Below are 16274 nucleotides of genomic sequence, written 5' to 3' on the forward strand. Positions count from 1 at the left end.
GCTGTAATCGGCGATATGATAGATCGTCTGCATGCATTCTTTGTGTGCGCTAACAGAAACCATAAATGGTTATGGCTCCCCGATTCGAAGATGTAGATCGGATACTCAATTCTACAATTTGCTGGACTACATCCGCAGAGAAAGACTATAAACGATATATGATTGCAAACTTCTTCAGACATAACTATAAAACCGGTATAAGCTGAAAGTTCTAGTATAAAATACAGGTGTCATTGAATGGATTTTTGCCGGCGCAAGTAATAATCCTTTTCACCGCGTTACTGCTGTCCAGTGATAGGGTTCTCACGCAGCTCGGAAATAGTGATAGGTTCATATGGAAGCTCTCCCCTCTTAGCCGCCTCCAGTCTCCTCTTCTGTCCGGACTCGCCTGCTCTACCAAGGATACCAGCGATCACCTGCACGCAACGCAAGCTGTCATCGTTGGCCGGGATTGGGTAGGTGACCTTCGTCGGGTCAGCATCCGTGTCGATGATACCGATCGTGGGGACGTTGTTGAGACCACATTCGTGTAGCAACACGACGTTTTCGATAGGATTCAAGCAGACGACGAGATCGGGCTTGAGAGCCGGGCGGTCGGTCAGGTTTTGCTTAAAGTCAGGCAGTTCCTGATCCAATGCGTTGACAACCTTGCTCTCGCAATGACCGAGGATCTGCTGTCCATTGGTAAGACTGCCGGGAATCCAGCGCTCGAAGATATGATATCCTCTCGCCAACTCTGCAGCTCTCACGACGGCGCGCTTCTGGCCCTTCCGAGTTCCAACAAACAAGATCAGACCGCCCCTCGCAGCCACCTCTTCCACAACCTTAGCTGCCCGGCGAAGGTAGGCTGCCGTGACATCAAGAGAAATGATATGGATTCCTTCTCTGACACCAAAAATGTAGCGGGAGTTCTGCGGGTTCCAGCGAGACGTGGCATGTCCAAGATGTGACTGGGAGGCAAGAAGCAGTTCGAGGGAGATATCTGACGGCTTGGGAGGGTTTCGGAGGATATCTTCAGGTTCGTACGTCTCAGACACAACCGTACCCAGGCTGTGAAAATGATTTCCTGGAAAACATCGAATGTCAGATCCAGACTCCGATGAAAATAGGACCGATTGGTCTTCCACTCACGTTGTTGCACTGTTTTCTTCCATTCCTCTCGCGCAGGAGAGCTAATATCCTCCGGAACCTCCATCACAGCCGAAATCTTTCCCGGCTGAGATGGAGCAGCGACGTTGGGCGTCTCAACAGCGACATCGACTCGGACATTAGTCGAGTTGAAGCGCGCCAGCATCGGAGCCCGGTTGAGGGCCAGGAAGCTGCGGCCTTGAAGACAATTCCATCAGTAAAAGAGCTAAATGTGATTAAGACAGTGAACACTCACTCTGCCGCGCACACAGTTTCCGGACAATCATTTTGTGCTAGAACTGCTGCTTCAACACCGTTCGCAAGGTCCGCGGAGAGCCTCTCGAACTTTTGATGGAACGCTTGGCGAGTCTCGGGGCCGAGCCATGAGATGCGCTAGTCCGTTTATGGCAGCCACGGTTTGTCGCGGGTGCCGACACTCTGCAGCATGCATCTCAATAATTTTCTGATCACTTCGGTGATGATGGGTTCGCAAACTGAACGACATTGCGTTATAAATGACTCTAAAGGGTTCAGACTATGGAAAACTACCTTCGTTGTTGATTCAAATGCGGATCTACCTCGCTTCCGCTTCTTAACCTGCTCTACAAAAGATGAGAACAGCAATCTCACCAAACAAGTACAAATCTGCTACTATTTCAAAAAATTTTGGATGGGAATTTCATCTTCAGAATGTGATATATAGATGGCCCGATATATAAATTCTGACTTCTGACTCGGCTCTAGGATAAACCTCAAGTCTCCCCGATTTGTGTTCAACATATTTGCATATTCAAGTCCAGCAGTAAACCAGTTGGACCTTTTTAATCCTTCGCATATCCGGACAATATGTTTGATGCAGTAACTTATCAATAATAGTCAATACCGGATCTCCATCTATGTCAATGACACTTCATGATCATATAGCATCCGCGGGAGAAAGAGCAAGGGCAAAAGGGCCCAGATATCCAAAAAAAAAAAAAGTCACAAATACACAGCGAAACACAATGAAAGCTATGATCCCGCAAAGCGAAAGAAAAACAAATCGTCAGAATCCCCGTTGACAATATTGGCTAGTCCCGGTTCCCAGCCGGGAGTATAACCCAAGACGCTTTATTCATTTCTTTCCGAGGAAGCTGCCGGCCGCGTTCTCTAACGAGCCAAGGAGTCCACTGTGGTGTTGAGAGCCCTGAGAACCGTGATGCTGTCCCTGGGGATAGCCGGTTCCACCATATGACTCCGTGTAACCGCCCTGCTGATGATGACCCTCACCATGATTCTTGTGTTTCTTCACGGCATCTTCAACAACACTGCCCATGATAGCGCCACCAATGGTTCCCAAGATACCATGGTCAGCCTTGTGGCCGGCAAACCCTCCGGCGAGACCTCCAGCTAGGGCGCCGCCCAGTCCACGATCTCCCTCCTGGGCACCGCCTGGTGCACTCTGGTTATGACCATAGCCCCTAAAAGATTCTACCGTTAGATAATTGATGGAATTAGAACCCGAGTGAGGTTCAGGGTTAACATACTCAGATCTGCCTCCATACTCATGCGAGGGCTGCTGGCCATAGCCCTGTGGTCCTCCATACTGCTGGTGGCCGTACGACTGGTCATAGCCACCTTCTTGTTGGTGATGGTGATGGTGATGATGAGGCTGCTGGCCGTAACCGCCCTGCTGAGGATAGCCTCCCTGGTTCTCGTAGCCACCTGGGCCGTAGCCACCTGGGCCGCCATAACCGCCCTGGTTATAACCGCCTTGGCCGTAGCCCTGGTTGTACTGGTGGTCGTAGGGGCCAGACATAATGGATGAAGTTGATATAGATGTTATGTTAATGTGAAGGTAGTAGTATGTGAAGAGTGATAGGATTCAATAAGTAATGAGATTGAGTGCGATATCCAAACCGCTGAGGGACTTCCCCCGCTCTTTTATAACCCTGCAAACTTCAAAGACAGCCAAGGAGTCTGACATATCATCCGACCTAACTACTAACTAGTTAACTAGTTAAAATTACGTTAACTGCTTGCAGAATGCAGCGAGAGTTACGACTCATCGCCTCTAAACTTAGCCACCCCGCTAGATCCAGCGTTCGGCGCGCTGCTTCAGCCCTGTGGATTAGAAGACAAAAATACATTCATTGGAGGATGCCTGGACGCACGCAAGCCGGACTCCTTGGGGGATGCTGCGAGACAGCCAACAAGGTGGCCTCGTGGTCCTTTCGGCTCAGCTGGACCCAGCCAGCATGTACACTTAGTAGTCTACTTAGTACTGGTACACCAGCGATGAACCGTTGTTGAGAGTCCGCTGTCGCCATCGGACCCCCTGTGGCTGTGAAGACGCTGTTCCCCGCGGTTGGCCGGAGACACGTGGCGGTGCATCGCCCCTGTGGCGCAAGGAAACGCAATCTATTTTCAGATCTCCCTGACGCAGCTGATCGCTGTCAAGCCCCATGAAGATCGTCATTCAACGGCGGTTATCTCCTTTCTGGTAATTCTGAAGATCTTATTGTACATGTAAAGATCTAAACCATCAACACTGGGAATTTCTGTTGCCAAGTCCCGGTCCGGACACGCATACGTGTACACCTCGACTTGGCAGAGTTTGCGGGAACCCTAACCAATCTATCATCTTCAAGTGGACCATGCCCTGAGTCCCTGATGGATGGTGACTATTATTATTATTGTTTGTTTCTCCGGAGCGGAGAGCCAGCTCCTGTTTCTCGGAATCGAACAACTCCTCCGGTGTCAGCGTCAAGGTCTCAAAATGGGTAAGACGTTGTCTCATTAGGTACACTTGAAAGGGGAAGAGCCCAAATGTTCAAGATCAGACATCCCCTGTACATATTGTAGTGAAATGGCCAGTATCCTATCATTTGCACACTTGTTCATGACGAAGTCTGTTTCTCTGTCCCTGGTCCATCATTCGGAAATTGCAATAACTACCTATCATCTGACTTGTCCGTGCGAAGAAAGTCAAGCTAGGCTCTAGAACTAGTGGTTCATGAAGCACAATGAATAGACAACAAAGCAGTCTATTAGTCACATTTATTTTCTTCTGTGGCTTGGAATTCATCATCAATTCTATACGTATTTCGTAGATATCTCAATTCCAGTAGTTGAGACATCCTCGAAACATTCTCGTTAGTTAGTTAACTAACGTCAACTTAATATTGCCTTATGTAAGCGAGCAGCTGACATCTTATCTACTCTTAGAGACGGCAATACTGATAATTACCACACCGCGGAATACACCGCCCTCGAGTATCGCACTATACCGAATACAGATGCATCCCAACATGTCGGGTCCACTGGTAGAACGATTGGACTCACTGGAGCAGTGATCAATGAATATGGAACAGAAGGACATGTTGTGCCGTCTGAAAGAAGATCGCTCTCATCAGTCTCTGTCTTCGGACAATGCAGACAAAGCCCTAGTGACATCCGACCGGCCAGCAGCATTGCCGATCCGAAAACGGGGGACCTGGAAGGATCGCGATTGGAGTGGAATGTGATGGATTCAAGAATATGCCCGCATAACTTGATAAGAGCACCAAGACGTTACCTTGGCAGTCTTTCGACATGGATCGTCTGCAGACGGCACACCCAACCGGGTGCCCGACCTCTTCTTTAAGCACACCACGTCCTCGTCGATTTTCTGAGACATTGTTCGGGAAGCCGTTCGGATGACGGACCAACCGTGGTATCACACTCGTACCTGCCCACGAAGAACACGATCAGATGCTTATACGGATAAAGCTGAAACATACTCTGGCATATTCTGGCGCGCGCTTATTTCTGCTCCTAAATATCTATAAAACAAGAAAACAATTCCCGCGAACTTCCGCCGCGGGCGGTTGCATGATGACATCAGTTGCGACTACAGCGTGGGGCTCTACTCTGATACTCTTCCGCGAAATTCCAATTATTCGCAATTCGGATACGATATCTAACTCTCTGCCAGCTGCATGATGTTGAGTGAATGCTGAGAAAATTGGGACGATGAGAAGGCGGTGTTGCAGAGTCCACATCGGTTAAGGGTATCTATACCGCCATGGGGCCGACGACCGAGCGCCGTCAAGACTGGTTCCAACAAGACGTCAAACAGCGCGCTCAGGTGTGGTACCAGAAATACGTGCTGGAGCTGATCTTGAGGCGAAAGGCGCTCTCTTCTTCCAATGATGGCCGTCATATCCCCCTCCAGCCTTTCCATGACAAACCGTTGGTTGATCCTCGTAGACATCACCCATATATCTCAAACACCATCCGATCGTCCAGGTACACCATCTGGGACTTCTTGCCAAAACAGTTTCTTTTTCAGGTGACCAGACTGGGGAACTTCTATTTCATTTGCATCGGAGTTCCTCAAGCTATTCCTGGGTTGAGCAATACCGGAAGCTATACGACTATTCTGCCCCTTCTTTTCTTTATCCTTCTGACAGTCGCAAAAGAAGGCTATGATGACTACAAAAGACACAGACTGGACAAAGTGGAGAACACAAGATGTGCGACTGTTATAAGAGATGGCCGGCACGCGGAGCGTCGAGGAACATTTGCAAGAATACCCGATCTTCGCTCGTTTCCGTCAGTTTCTAAAACAAAATCGGAAGTTGTTGAGGAGTTCGAGCTGAAGGAAGACGAATTACGATGGAAGCAAATCCAATGGCAGGACATCAAGGTCGGTGACATTATCAAACTGGAAAGAGACGACGCTATCCCGGCGGATACAGTGTTGCTATACGCGGATGCAGAAGATGGGATTGCATACATTGAAACGATTGCTTTGGACGGGGAAACGAATTTGAAAAGTCGCCAGGCATTGCCGGAGTTTGATCGTTGCAACACAATAGAAGGGATCAGATCATGCAAGGCCGAATTCGTGGTCGAGGATCCGAATCCGGATCTCTACAATTTCAACGGCAGGGCAATCGTCGACGGGGAATCTGTTCCACTCACCCTGAACGAAGTTGTTTACCGGGGTAGCGTCTTGAGAAATACTAAGCTCGCAATAGGCCTAGTAATCAATACGGGAGAAGAATGCAAAATCCGAATGAATGCCAATCACCATCCTAAAGCGAAAAAGCCCCGTCTTGAAAAGTTTCTCAACCAGGTCGTACTCACACTCGTGGTTTACGTGATCCTCCTCACTATGGGGTGCTCAGTGGGGTATCTCATTTGGAGGAGATCAGTTGAGAAGCACTCATGGTACTTGAAAGACGCTAAAGTCAGTGCCAAAGAGATCATTATCGGCTATGCGATTGAATTCAATAACGTCATCCCGCTGGCACTATATGTTAGTCTGGAAATTGTTAAGATCGGCCAAGCACTGTTATTGAACGGCGACGTTGAAATGTACGACGAAACGTCCGATGCTCCGGCGAGGTGTAACACGAATACGATTCTCGAGAACCTAGGACAGGTCAACTATATCCTCTCAGACAAAACAGGAACTTTGACAGAAAACGTCATGAGATTTCGCAAGATCAGCGTTGCGGGCACCGCGTGGCTACATGAAATGGATATCGAAGAAGATGACCAGGGCCAGACGTCGGAAGCCGGGGAAGAAGATCACGACAGCATCAAATCTTGTCATATAACCGCCACTGCCAAGGTCGGGGATAGTCAGACATCCATCTCGCCTCTTGTTGAATATCAACCGAGGTCCTCTTTTTCCACTTGGAGATCCGCCGGCAGGCCTGATCATCTTCAACCGGGACTGACAACAAAGCAACTCCTCGAATATATTCATCTTCATCCCGCATCTGAGTTTTCCAAAAGGGCCCGCGAATTCATACTGGCAACGGCTTTATGCCATACCTGCCTTCCCGAAGTCACGGGTGACAACGTAGATTTCCAAGCGTCATCTCCCGACGAACTCGCCCTCGTCCGGGCAGCCCAAGAGTTGGGTTACGTGGTCGTCCATCGCTCATCGCATTCAATTACTTTGCTTGTGAAAAGTGGAAGTGGGAATGAAAGTCAGTCATACGAAATTCTCGACATAATCGAATTCAGCAGCAAACGAAAGCGCATGTCCATCATTGTGCGATGCCCTGATGGTCGAATATGGCTACTCTGCAAGGGTGCAGATAATGTCATCTTGCCGCGTCTCAAACATGCAGACCAGGTAGCTCGATTGGCTAAGCGGGTGCGTGAAAGTCGTGAATTCGATCACCTACGACGGAGTCAACAACTTGAAGCAGCAGAGAGACCTGGTGTCAGGAGATCACTCGAGATAACGAAGCAGTCCGCGTTCAATTTCCTTGACAAGTTGTCGGTCACGAATGACTCTACTATTCTCAGCCGCTGCCTCGAACATGTCGATGACTTTGCAAACGAAGGCCTTCGGACCCTCCTTTTCGGTCACAAATTTATTTCCCCGGAAGACTACAGCTCCTGGAGGAAGATATATCGTGAGGCAACGACCTCACTCACAGATCGTCAAGATCGCATTGAAGAGGCTGGGGAGCTTATTGAGCAATCTCTTGATCTTCTTGGCGCGTCTGCCATTGAAGACAAGCTACAACAGGGCGTGCCCGAGACCATTGACAGACTTCGTCGCGCTAACATTCGAATCTGGATGTTGACTGGTGATAAGCGGGAAACAGCGATCAAGATTGCACACTCTGCGCGGCTTGTCCTGCCCGGTTCTAAGACATTTATTCTGGATTCTACAGTAGACAATTTGCAAGGGCAGATACGGGCCGTTTACGACGAGATATACCTTAGGGATGCAAATAGCGTCTTAGTTATTGATGGGCATACCCTTGCAGTTGTAGAAAGTGATCCCATACTGAAGGACTCTTTCTACCGGCTCATAGCATCCACTCGTTCCGTGATTTGTTGCCGTGCTAGCCCAGCGCAAAAGGCTAGCATAGTAAGCGCAATCAAAGCGCATATACCCGGATCCCTGACTCTTGCTATTGGTGACGGAGCAAATGATATCGCTATGATCCAGGCTGCAGTAAGTAATATATCCCTCTGGGTATCTACAAGTATATGCTCAACCTAAGCTTTGAACCAGGACGTTGGTGTTGGTATATCTGGTAAAGAAGGCCTACAAGCAGCACGCGTCGCAGACTATAGCATAGCTCAATTCCGCTTTCTTCAACGCCTCCTTCTTGTTCACGGTCACTGGAACTACGTTCGCACTGCAAAGTTCATACTGATGACGTTCTGGAAAGAAATGTTCTTCTATATGATGCAGGCGCTCTATCAACGCTATAACGGATACACCGGTACTTCGCTATATGAATCGTGGTCTCTGACTGTTCTTAATACCCTATTTACATCTCTGTGCGTCATCATCATGGGGATTTTCGAACAAGACTTAAGCGCCGACACCTTGCTCGCTGTTCCCGAGGTGTATCTCTACGGCCAAAATAATGCTGGCCTCAATCTGCGAAAATACCTGGCCTGGATGCTATGTGCCACCGCAGAGGGAATGATTGTATGGTTCTTCTCCTGGGCAATTTACGGAATGCTTTATATCCCCAAAGATCAAGGATTATTCGCATTTGGTGATCTTGTGTTCACCTTAGCAATCCTGTGGACGAATACAAAGCTATTGTAAGTGCCCTTGCGCCACTGGAGGCCACCATGTTCGAAATCCATAGACACGTGCTAACTAATCTGTTCTGTTAAAAGCATTGGCGAAACTCACTGCAAGACGATCATTGTCATCACCTGTTTCTCGATCACTATCGCTGGCTGGTGGGCCTGGAATGCGTTCCTCGCAGCTGCCTATACGCCTCAACCAGGACCATACAGTGCGCGCGGGGGCTTCACGAATACCTTTGGTACTGACCCCATTTGGTGGTTGACGCTCATTCTGGTGTTTGCGATCTTGGTGGCTCTACAAGTCGTATACAGTTCGCTCAACCGGAACATCATATCAATCGCAATGAAACCGTTGAGGCGAAGAGTAAAGTGGTTTGGGGGCAATGAGGATTCCGATATTAGAATGTTCCAGGAGATGGAACAGGACCCGTCCATGAGAGAACGGCTTAAGAAAATGGCTCGGGACGAAATGGAAGAACCGGACGTGGAGTACATACCATGATGTTAATGACTAACGACACTACATAAATAGTGTACTTACATCGCAGATTTATTAGAAGACCTAATGATTTAATTATAGTATCTGTTAGACACCCCCTCCGGTGGCTTCTGTTGGGCGCCCTGTTTACTAGTGTCCTATATAGGGATCGCCTAGCCCTAGATTTAATTAAGCAAGTATTCTCCCGCTTCCTTTAGGTTATATTGCTCTTATTCTAAATGTTATTACTCTTTATACTTGATGCTTCTGGTTTGATAATTGCCTTGCTGCTTGTTGGTGCCTTAGATTAAATATCATCAGTTTCAGAGACCCGGAAGGCTAGTAGAGTGATTGGATGTAAGTGTTAGAAGGGGTAACACAAGGCGGCTATAAATCAATAACTATTGGCTACTTTCAGTAACTAAGTAATAGTAACTACTTAATCCAGATGTTGGCATACAGAGATGACAAATTGCTGAACCTTCGATCTACAGTACTTTTCACCTAGGTCCAGTGCTAATGCACGCAAAAATACGCCAATATCTGAATACATCCTAGGCTGGTGATTCTGATTCCGCAGAAGTATTAGATTTACCTCTCCAGCTGCCCTAAGTAGGATATCAGACAACTTAACTAGGACCCGAGCAATTAGGGAACCACCCTAGTCGGCTTAGCCGCCACTAGAGCGGGCAATGCAGTCTCGTGCACATAATCCTGATACCTATTCGAACCGGATAAGCCAACGGGCACCAGTATCTGGCTGTAGTCTTCGAAGCCTTGAGCCAACGCCGGTGTCTTGTGTTCTACTCAGCTAGCACTCTCGGAGCTCCCGTTCCTTACACTGCGGACCATGAGGCGCCGCATATAACAGTTGTGGTCCCTTTGAAGTTATCAGTGATTATATCGTCTCGCTTTGAGATTGTAAGTGGCATTGTTGTGTAGTAACTAGTGCAAAGGATCTTGGTATTGAATTTGCTGTGCCGCAATGTTGCATTCACAGGTATCCACAAGTTAGCATCAGGAACTACATAACAATGGGGCTGTTCATTGATTTAAGTTTGAACTAAGAATGGTAAGCATAATCTTGTAAGTAGGAACTACCGTATACAAGAGAGGGGACTAAAGAAAGAAAGAAAGAAAGACAAGAGCTCAAAGTCTTTGTCAGAGAATAAGAGGCAACCATAAATGTCTATGACTCTACAAGCATGGGCCTGTGGAAATCTATAAGCTAGCCCGGGAGATCTTTCGACTCCAACTAGTTTGCTATCAAAGTAGACTCTCCACCCGTTAAGTCGATCGTATCTATCTCGCGCCATTTCTTTCTCCAATCGAGTTTGGAGCAAAGCTACCTGGAAATCGGTTCTGATATCCTGCGATCTGCCAAATTAAGGTTCGAATAGTAACTTTGTATAGTGTCGTCGGGGAATTGGCAAGTGGGCTGGAGTGAGCGAATGAACAGATACATCTTTCTGCCCATTTGCGAGTAAATGGTGTGATCAAGATAGTGTCGGCCTGCGTCCTTTATCGCTGAGCGAGCTAGAGGTTAACGCTTAACCACTAAGTAAGATAGCGTGCGACAGCGCTATAAGTATATACCTATATTCGGTATGTTTTATTTGTTTTGTTTTACTACATTCCTTACTCCGTATGGGGGCCATGCTTATCTTGAAATCGAGGATCGAATTCAAATGGCCGGCCACGTACCTAGGCATCCCAGGAAACGAAGCAGCTAACCAGGCTGCCAAAGATGCCCCGATACTACCTCGTGGCCGCTCGATCTCAGATCTCAGCTATTACTACATAGAGGGGTTGAAGTCAGAGTCAATATGCCCTCAGTATTTGCACCTCGCTGGCGGTCGTCGGGACGCACTCTGACTCCGTCTCCCTTGGCGGAGATCCATGCCACTTCTCAGCCATCAACTCTCGAACGATCGCATCGAGGTCAATTCGAAAACTTCTGCAATTATCGCGCAGATGGAATCCCGCAGGTTACCGGCTAGGTCTCTGCCCCGGCGAAAGAGCATCACCCCCCAGCTCAGCTGTGAGCTCTGTCGTAAGCGCAAGGTGAAGTGCGACAAGCTCAATCCATGTACCAGCTGTGCCTCGAGTGGCACTGCCTGCGTTCCCATATACCGAACACGACTGCCTCGGGGCCGTCATGTCAATAATCCGCCGCATCGAGGCCCGTTGCCTCCTATGTCCACAAAAGGTCCTGGGGAGGCCGATCGGATGATCCAACATACCGTCCAAGTCAATGAGGACCTCTCGGAGCGCATCTATCGTCTCGAAGCACTCATCCAGAGTATGAAGTCCGCCCAAACGTCAACGGCGGGATCACAGGATCAGGTAAGATAACAACTTTCCTTCGCCTGCCCCATCTATCCTCGAGGATTGCTAACCTTGGCATCGATAAGTCGGCCAAGCCACCAGATACCTCAGTGTATCCTCCGACTCCCATCAGTTCTTCTACTTTGGATAATTCAACAGCCCCCAGACGTCTCATTCTACAACGCCCCGACCAGTTTTGGGCAGATCTGGTGGATGAAGTATTACTCAGGACTCGCTGGAATGCACCACAGAGGGAAGAAAGGTGCTGACTCGGACACGTCACAGATCCATGGCCTCCACGATGTGATTAAATTCTCACTCGGGGAAGGAGAGGAAGTCCCAATACCCTCCTCTCGCTCGACTAAAATCGGGCTGTCCGACAACGACGGGATTCCCGTCCTTGGTCTCGGAGGCGGTAATTCACTCTCAATGCCCCCAGTCGAGAGTTTGCTGCATGATTCTGCAGTTGCCCGCCAGCTGTGTGGGGTTTACCTTCAGCAGGTTGACCCTGTCATAAAAATTCTCCATCGTCCCTCTGTGAATCAGTGGATGGTCCATGGCAAGCCATATCTGGCCTATGCGGAGGGTCATCCAGCCACAGAGGCGCTGGGCTCGGCGATCTGCTACTCGGCCGTCAGCAGCATGACTGAAAACCAATGCTCCCTCATGTTTCACACCAGCAAGGCGCAGCTGATGGTCAAGTCTCGTATGGCCTGCGAGGCGGCAATTGGGCGGGCAGGTTTACTCTCCACTCGTGATATCACTGTCCTCCAAGCATTTGTCCTGTATCTGGTACGGATCTGATCCCTGGGTGGTGTCGCGTACGTAAAATAGATGACTGATCCTACTTCTCTAGGTGGCCATGAGATCAGAAGACCGCACGCAGTGCGTCTGGACCTTAATCGCGGTGGCCGTTCGAATTGGCAAAGGCCTTGGCCTCTACCTCGACCTGGAGATAGAGACTTTCTTTGATCAGCAGATGCGAAGGCGCCTCTGGTTTACCATTTGCCTGATGGATCTACAAGCTTCATTCTTTCAGGCATCTGAACCGCTTATCAGCGTCGAGGAATCCGCGTCCACGGCCCTCCCACACCACATCAATGACTCGGATTTTGATCCCACAACCACACATATCGACCCCTACCGGGAGGGCCTCACCGACACGACCTTTGCGCTGGTAACCTATCACGCCCAGCGGATAGGACGTCTGCTGAACTTCGCTCGGCACGACAGCAAGGTCGACGGGAATACTGTGCCCACCACCGCTACATCCACCTCCTCTGCTTCCTCAACATCCCACTCCCGCCGACACAAACCCAGTTGGTCACAGCATCACACCCGGCGTTTCGAAGAGGAAGCGCTCCGCCTCCTTCACTTCTGCGACCCCGAAACTTCGCAATACGCGTGGTTTACATGGCACGGCACGCAGAGTCTTATTGCAACGGCACGGCTTGCGGCCTTGCGCCCTCTCCAGCACGTTGGAAATGAGCCGCCTCCGCGCCGTGAGGGCAGTACGGAGCTACTGCGTATCTGCCTCCAGGTGCTGGAGAAAGCACATCTTATGCATACAGACCCCCGCGCGGAGGGATTGCGCTGGTATGTCACCGTCCCCTGGCATGCGCTGGCGCTCGCCATGGCCGAGTGCTATGTGAGCCTCGACGCGGCTATGGTGCAAAACGCCTGGCCGCTCATCGAGTCATCATACATACAGTACGAGGCGACTAGAGGTGGAACCCTCAGCGGTCCTCTCAGTCAACTTATGCGGCGAATGAGGGAGAAGCTGGCAGGTACAGCTCCCCTTCCGTCGGGCAGTCTCCCGAACTGCAGTTTGACCCCGGCCACGGCGACCTCTCCTGCATTATCGGGACTTCTGAACAGACCGCAGCGTAGTAACAGTGGTAACGAACTGAACCCGTCTGACTCTCCATGGCTGTCGACTGGGGCGACCACGCCGGCGGGGCCCAGGATGCCGTCCCTCCCTTCGTTACCAACATGGCACTCGATGTCGCTCTCCTCGGAGAACTTACCCTCGCTCTTCACTGGGGATCCGCCTCCACCAGCCGTGGCGGACGGACTGCATCCCGATACAGAGACAATATGGGAGGAGCTATTCGCGGGGGTTCCATTCAATGATATTGCAGGTCCGGATACGTTTTTCGATATGAATTGGACATGATTTGGATGAGTCTCGTATCGTATGACATCATATTACTCGCGAAGAATGGTGAATAGGATGGAAATTAGCTTATATTTTGGAACACTCTCAGAGCTTCCACCATAATTCTCAACCCCCAAAGCCTTATCAGTTTCCACCCCATCGCTAAGATGCGTGGTCAGGGGACCGTGTCAGTTGGATTAGAAAGATTCTCTGCTGCGGTGGTTTTGAAACAATATATCTATGTAGATAACTATGTACAGATACCTATACTTCGGACTGTCCAGCCCCTCGGAAACTAACAGATTATGGCCCCCAAAACAAGGTGATTCTCAGAATCCGAAACTGCTGATAAACCTATTTCATAACATTGCTAATTGATAGTTATGGCACAGTTAGGAGTTGTCAACTTGGCAGTTTCCTTCATTCATATTCTGTTGGCTCCTTAAGTCTAAGAGTCCGGACTGAAGGTTAGATTAGGATTCATCCATCATAAGTAGAGAGCTATGATATTAAGCTATTCAATCACAGAAAGGTGAATTACTGACGGCAACAAGACGGAAATTAGTCTAGAATAATCGAAGGAGTTTATCCCTGACTCCCCTCCCCCGCCCCCAACCCACCCTCTAACAACAAAGGAGAACCATTCAATCCTCTCCAACCCCCCTAACCAGATGCATACTGCGACATCGCCCTCAGCTTACTTCCCCAAAACCAAAACACCCACGGTGCTGGCACCCCGATCACAATACTCAAAAATGCCAACAACGTATTTCCCCATCCATATTGCAACCGCTGATACATATACGGCGCAAACAACGGAAACCCAAAGCCTGCCAAGCTTCTAAGGACAACCGCCGCGGCCATTCCACTTGCAGCGAATCTTGTGTAACTATCGATCACGTACATCTGCATACACTGCAGACAGACAATTGACCCGAAGGAGAAGATCACAATCCCAACGTTAGGCATCACCCAGTGGATACGCGCCTGCACACTCCATCCATACCAGAACAAACCCACGGGGATAAACAACGACCCAATGAACATTGTCGGGATGCGGAATTCCGGTACGCCCGTATTGGTGTTACTCTGTTTCCTTTTCAGATAATAATAGATCCAGTCGCTGGCGCGCGCGTTGATCTGCGCGCCGAGGACAAAGCCAATGCCTAAAGAAATGTAGTTCAGTCCTCCGATCCCAACCTTCTCGCCGTAGACCCCCTCCCAAACTTGCGGAAAGGTAGAGAGGAGGAGGTAGAAGAGGCCGAAGAGGTAGGCCATGTATACTGCAATTAATTGGACGATGGGCTGGGTAGCGAGTAGGACGAAAGGCCGGATAAGGGCTTTCTGGACCACCGACGCTAGGTTCTGGTTTTGGCCATTGTTGCCATTATTGGCATCATAATCGGTGTGATAGCGCCTGTTACCAGTGTTTTTGCGGAGCTTTTGGGCACGACGTTTGAGAATGGTCGGCGCGTAGGTCTCTGGGAGGAAGGCCAGCCCCAGCAGTTGGAAAGCTACGCCAGCGATGCTGGTTGCCCAGAAGACCCAACGCCAGGTAACAGTCTCAGCAATGAAGCCTCCCGCGATAGGGCCCACGACGGGGCCCAGGAGGGGGGCTAAGCTATAGATGCCGACGGCTTTGCCGCGCTGGTCGGCGTTCCAACAGTCGCTTAGCGAGGGTTTTTAGCCATGTTTATCGGTACAGTGGTATGTATGTATGCGCATACAAGAAACGGGGGAGATCTACCTTAGAACACCTCCTCCAATAGCCAATGGCGCACTGCCTGCAATCCCACTCATGAATCGAAAGGCAATCAACTGGCCTGATGTCTGCGCAAACCCGCACCCTAGGTTCCAGGCTACATAGCACAGATTGCTGAACTGGAGGACATAGGCTCGCCCAAATATTTCGGACAGGGGACCAAAGCTAAGCGGACCCAATGCATAGCCTAGCACGAACACTGACAACGCCAGTTGTGTTTCCACGTCGGAATGGATATGGGATTCATCCGCGATTTTGTTCAATGCGGGAGCGACCATGGAGGACGAGACGGGCGAGATGAAGGTGAAGAGCGAGACGGTCAGCGTCACCGCCCATTTTCGGCTCATGGACCAGTTTTTCGGGTTTTCTTTTTCCTCGAGGGTGGACCAGGAGACCTGCGTGATTATTTCTTTTTGTCAGTTCTCAGTTTGATATCTATAAGTGGGGTTGACTGAGATGACTGACCAGGTAGGGATCTTGTTGTAAACCGTTTACTTCACCTCCAAAAGGTTGCGATAGTGTGGATTCTGTAGTCAAAAAGATTTATTACTATTATCAGAGCATTGTTTCCAAGTGAAGTTTATAGACCTGCATGACCCGTGCGGACACTCGCTTCTCGGAAACTATGTAAACATACCTTCTTTGTCTGCTATCCTAGGCATTGTGGTCGATACAACTTAGTGCAGCATAGAAGGGAAGAATAAAATATAAATATCTTTGACGCCTGCAAGAAAGTACCAGGGGTCATAAATAACAATAAAAAAAGACTGGGAAACAGTTGTCTCTACTAAAAGTGCGGACGCTCATATATGCAATCATCATTCGGATTTTAAGACCATCTCTCAAAAGCCGAGCGGCCTTACAACTCAGGC

At 49.4% G+C, this 16274-nt stretch overlaps 5 protein-coding genes across 5 annotated transcripts; 2 read left to right on the forward strand and 3 right to left on the reverse strand.

The window, feature by feature from the left end:
• C8Q69DRAFT_455784 (ribosomal protein S2, flavodoxin-like domain-containing protein) lies at nucleotides 1-1583 on the reverse strand. Its single transcript, XM_028629793.1, has 3 exons — nucleotides 1385-1583; nucleotides 1132-1326; nucleotides 1-1066 (listed from the first exon to the last, which is right to left on the reverse strand). Exons 1-3 carry the CDS (start codon nucleotides 1413-1415, stop codon nucleotides 279-281), a joined length of 1014 nt encoding a protein of 337 aa, XP_028487164.1. The 5' UTR covers nucleotides 1416-1583; the 3' UTR covers nucleotides 1-278.
• A 659-nt stretch (nucleotides 1584-2242) lies between these two features.
• On the reverse strand, nucleotides 2243-2926 carry C8Q69DRAFT_504181 (hypothetical protein; the record flags this gene model as incomplete). The annotated part of the gene is made up of 2 exons (XM_028632569.1): nucleotides 2243-2588; nucleotides 2655-2926. 2 exons carry the CDS (start codon nucleotides 2924-2926, stop codon nucleotides 2243-2245), a joined length of 618 nt encoding a protein of 205 aa, XP_028487165.1.
• A 2247-nt stretch (nucleotides 2927-5173) lies between these two features.
• On the forward strand, nucleotides 5174-9178 carry C8Q69DRAFT_397405 (hypothetical protein; the record flags this gene model as incomplete). The annotated part of the gene is made up of 3 exons (XM_028627774.1): nucleotides 5174-8080; nucleotides 8141-8685; nucleotides 8764-9178. The coding sequence occupies 3 exons, from the start codon at nucleotides 5174-5176 to the stop codon at nucleotides 9176-9178; spliced, it is 3867 nt and encodes a 1288-aa protein (XP_028487166.1).
• A 1477-nt stretch (nucleotides 9179-10655) lies between these two features.
• Nucleotides 10656-14142, forward strand: C8Q69DRAFT_455792 (hypothetical protein). Its single transcript, XM_028629794.1, has 6 exons — nucleotides 10656-10759; nucleotides 10831-11500; nucleotides 11569-11700; nucleotides 11768-12274; nucleotides 12339-13962; nucleotides 14033-14142. Exons 2-5 carry the CDS (start codon nucleotides 11054-11056, stop codon nucleotides 13656-13658), a joined length of 2406 nt encoding a protein of 801 aa, XP_028487167.1. The 5' UTR covers nucleotides 10656-10759; nucleotides 10831-11053; the 3' UTR covers nucleotides 13659-13962; nucleotides 14033-14142.
• A 138-nt stretch (nucleotides 14143-14280) lies between these two features.
• C8Q69DRAFT_428127 (major facilitator superfamily domain-containing protein) lies at nucleotides 14281-15960 on the reverse strand. Its single transcript, XM_028628454.1, has 2 exons — nucleotides 15388-15960; nucleotides 14281-15309 (listed from the first exon to the last, which is right to left on the reverse strand). The coding sequence occupies exons 1-2, from the start codon at nucleotides 15747-15749 to the stop codon at nucleotides 14304-14306; spliced, it is 1368 nt and encodes a 455-aa protein (XP_028487168.1). The 5' UTR covers nucleotides 15750-15960; the 3' UTR covers nucleotides 14281-14303.
• Between the last annotated feature and the right edge of the window lie 314 nt (nucleotides 15961-16274).

This window comes from Paecilomyces variotii, assembly GCF_004022145.1.
Source record: "Paecilomyces variotii strain CBS 101075 chromosome Unknown C8Q69scaffold_2, whole genome shotgun sequence".
Lineage (NCBI taxonomy): Eukaryota > Fungi > Ascomycota > Eurotiomycetes > Eurotiales > Thermoascaceae > Paecilomyces > Paecilomyces variotii.

Bases quoted from the DNA above. Each gene is read 5' to 3' on its own strand.
- C8Q69DRAFT_455784 (XM_028629793.1), bottom strand. From the start codon at position 1,415: ATGATTGTCCGGAAACTGTGTGCGCGGCAGA. The intron at 1,327-1,384 runs GTGAGTGTTCAC...ATTGTCTTCAAG, and splicing joins GAAACTGTGTGCGCGGCAGA to GCCGCAGCTTCCTGGCCCTC. The intron at 1,067-1,131 runs GTGAGTGGAAGA...GATGTTTTCCAG, and splicing joins GAAGAAAACAGTGCAACAAC to GAAATCATTTTCACAGCCTG.
- C8Q69DRAFT_455792 (XM_028629794.1), top strand. From the start codon at position 11,054: ATGCCACTTCTCAGCCATCAACTCTCGAACGATCGCATCGAGGTCAAT. The intron at 11,501-11,568 runs GTAAGATAACAA...GGCATCGATAAG, and splicing joins CGGCGGGATCACAGGATCAG to TCGGCCAAGCCACCAGATAC. The intron at 12,275-12,338 runs GTACGGATCTGA...CTACTTCTCTAG, and splicing joins AAGCATTTGTCCTGTATCTG to GTGGCCATGAGATCAGAAGA.
- C8Q69DRAFT_428127 (XM_028628454.1), bottom strand. From the start codon at position 15,749: ATGAGCCGAAAATGGGCGGTGACGCTGACCGTCTCGCTCTTCACCTTC. The intron at 15,310-15,387 runs GTAGATCTCCCC...ACCCTCGCTAAG, and splicing joins ATTGGAGGAGGTGTTCTAAG to CGACTGTTGGAACGCCGACC.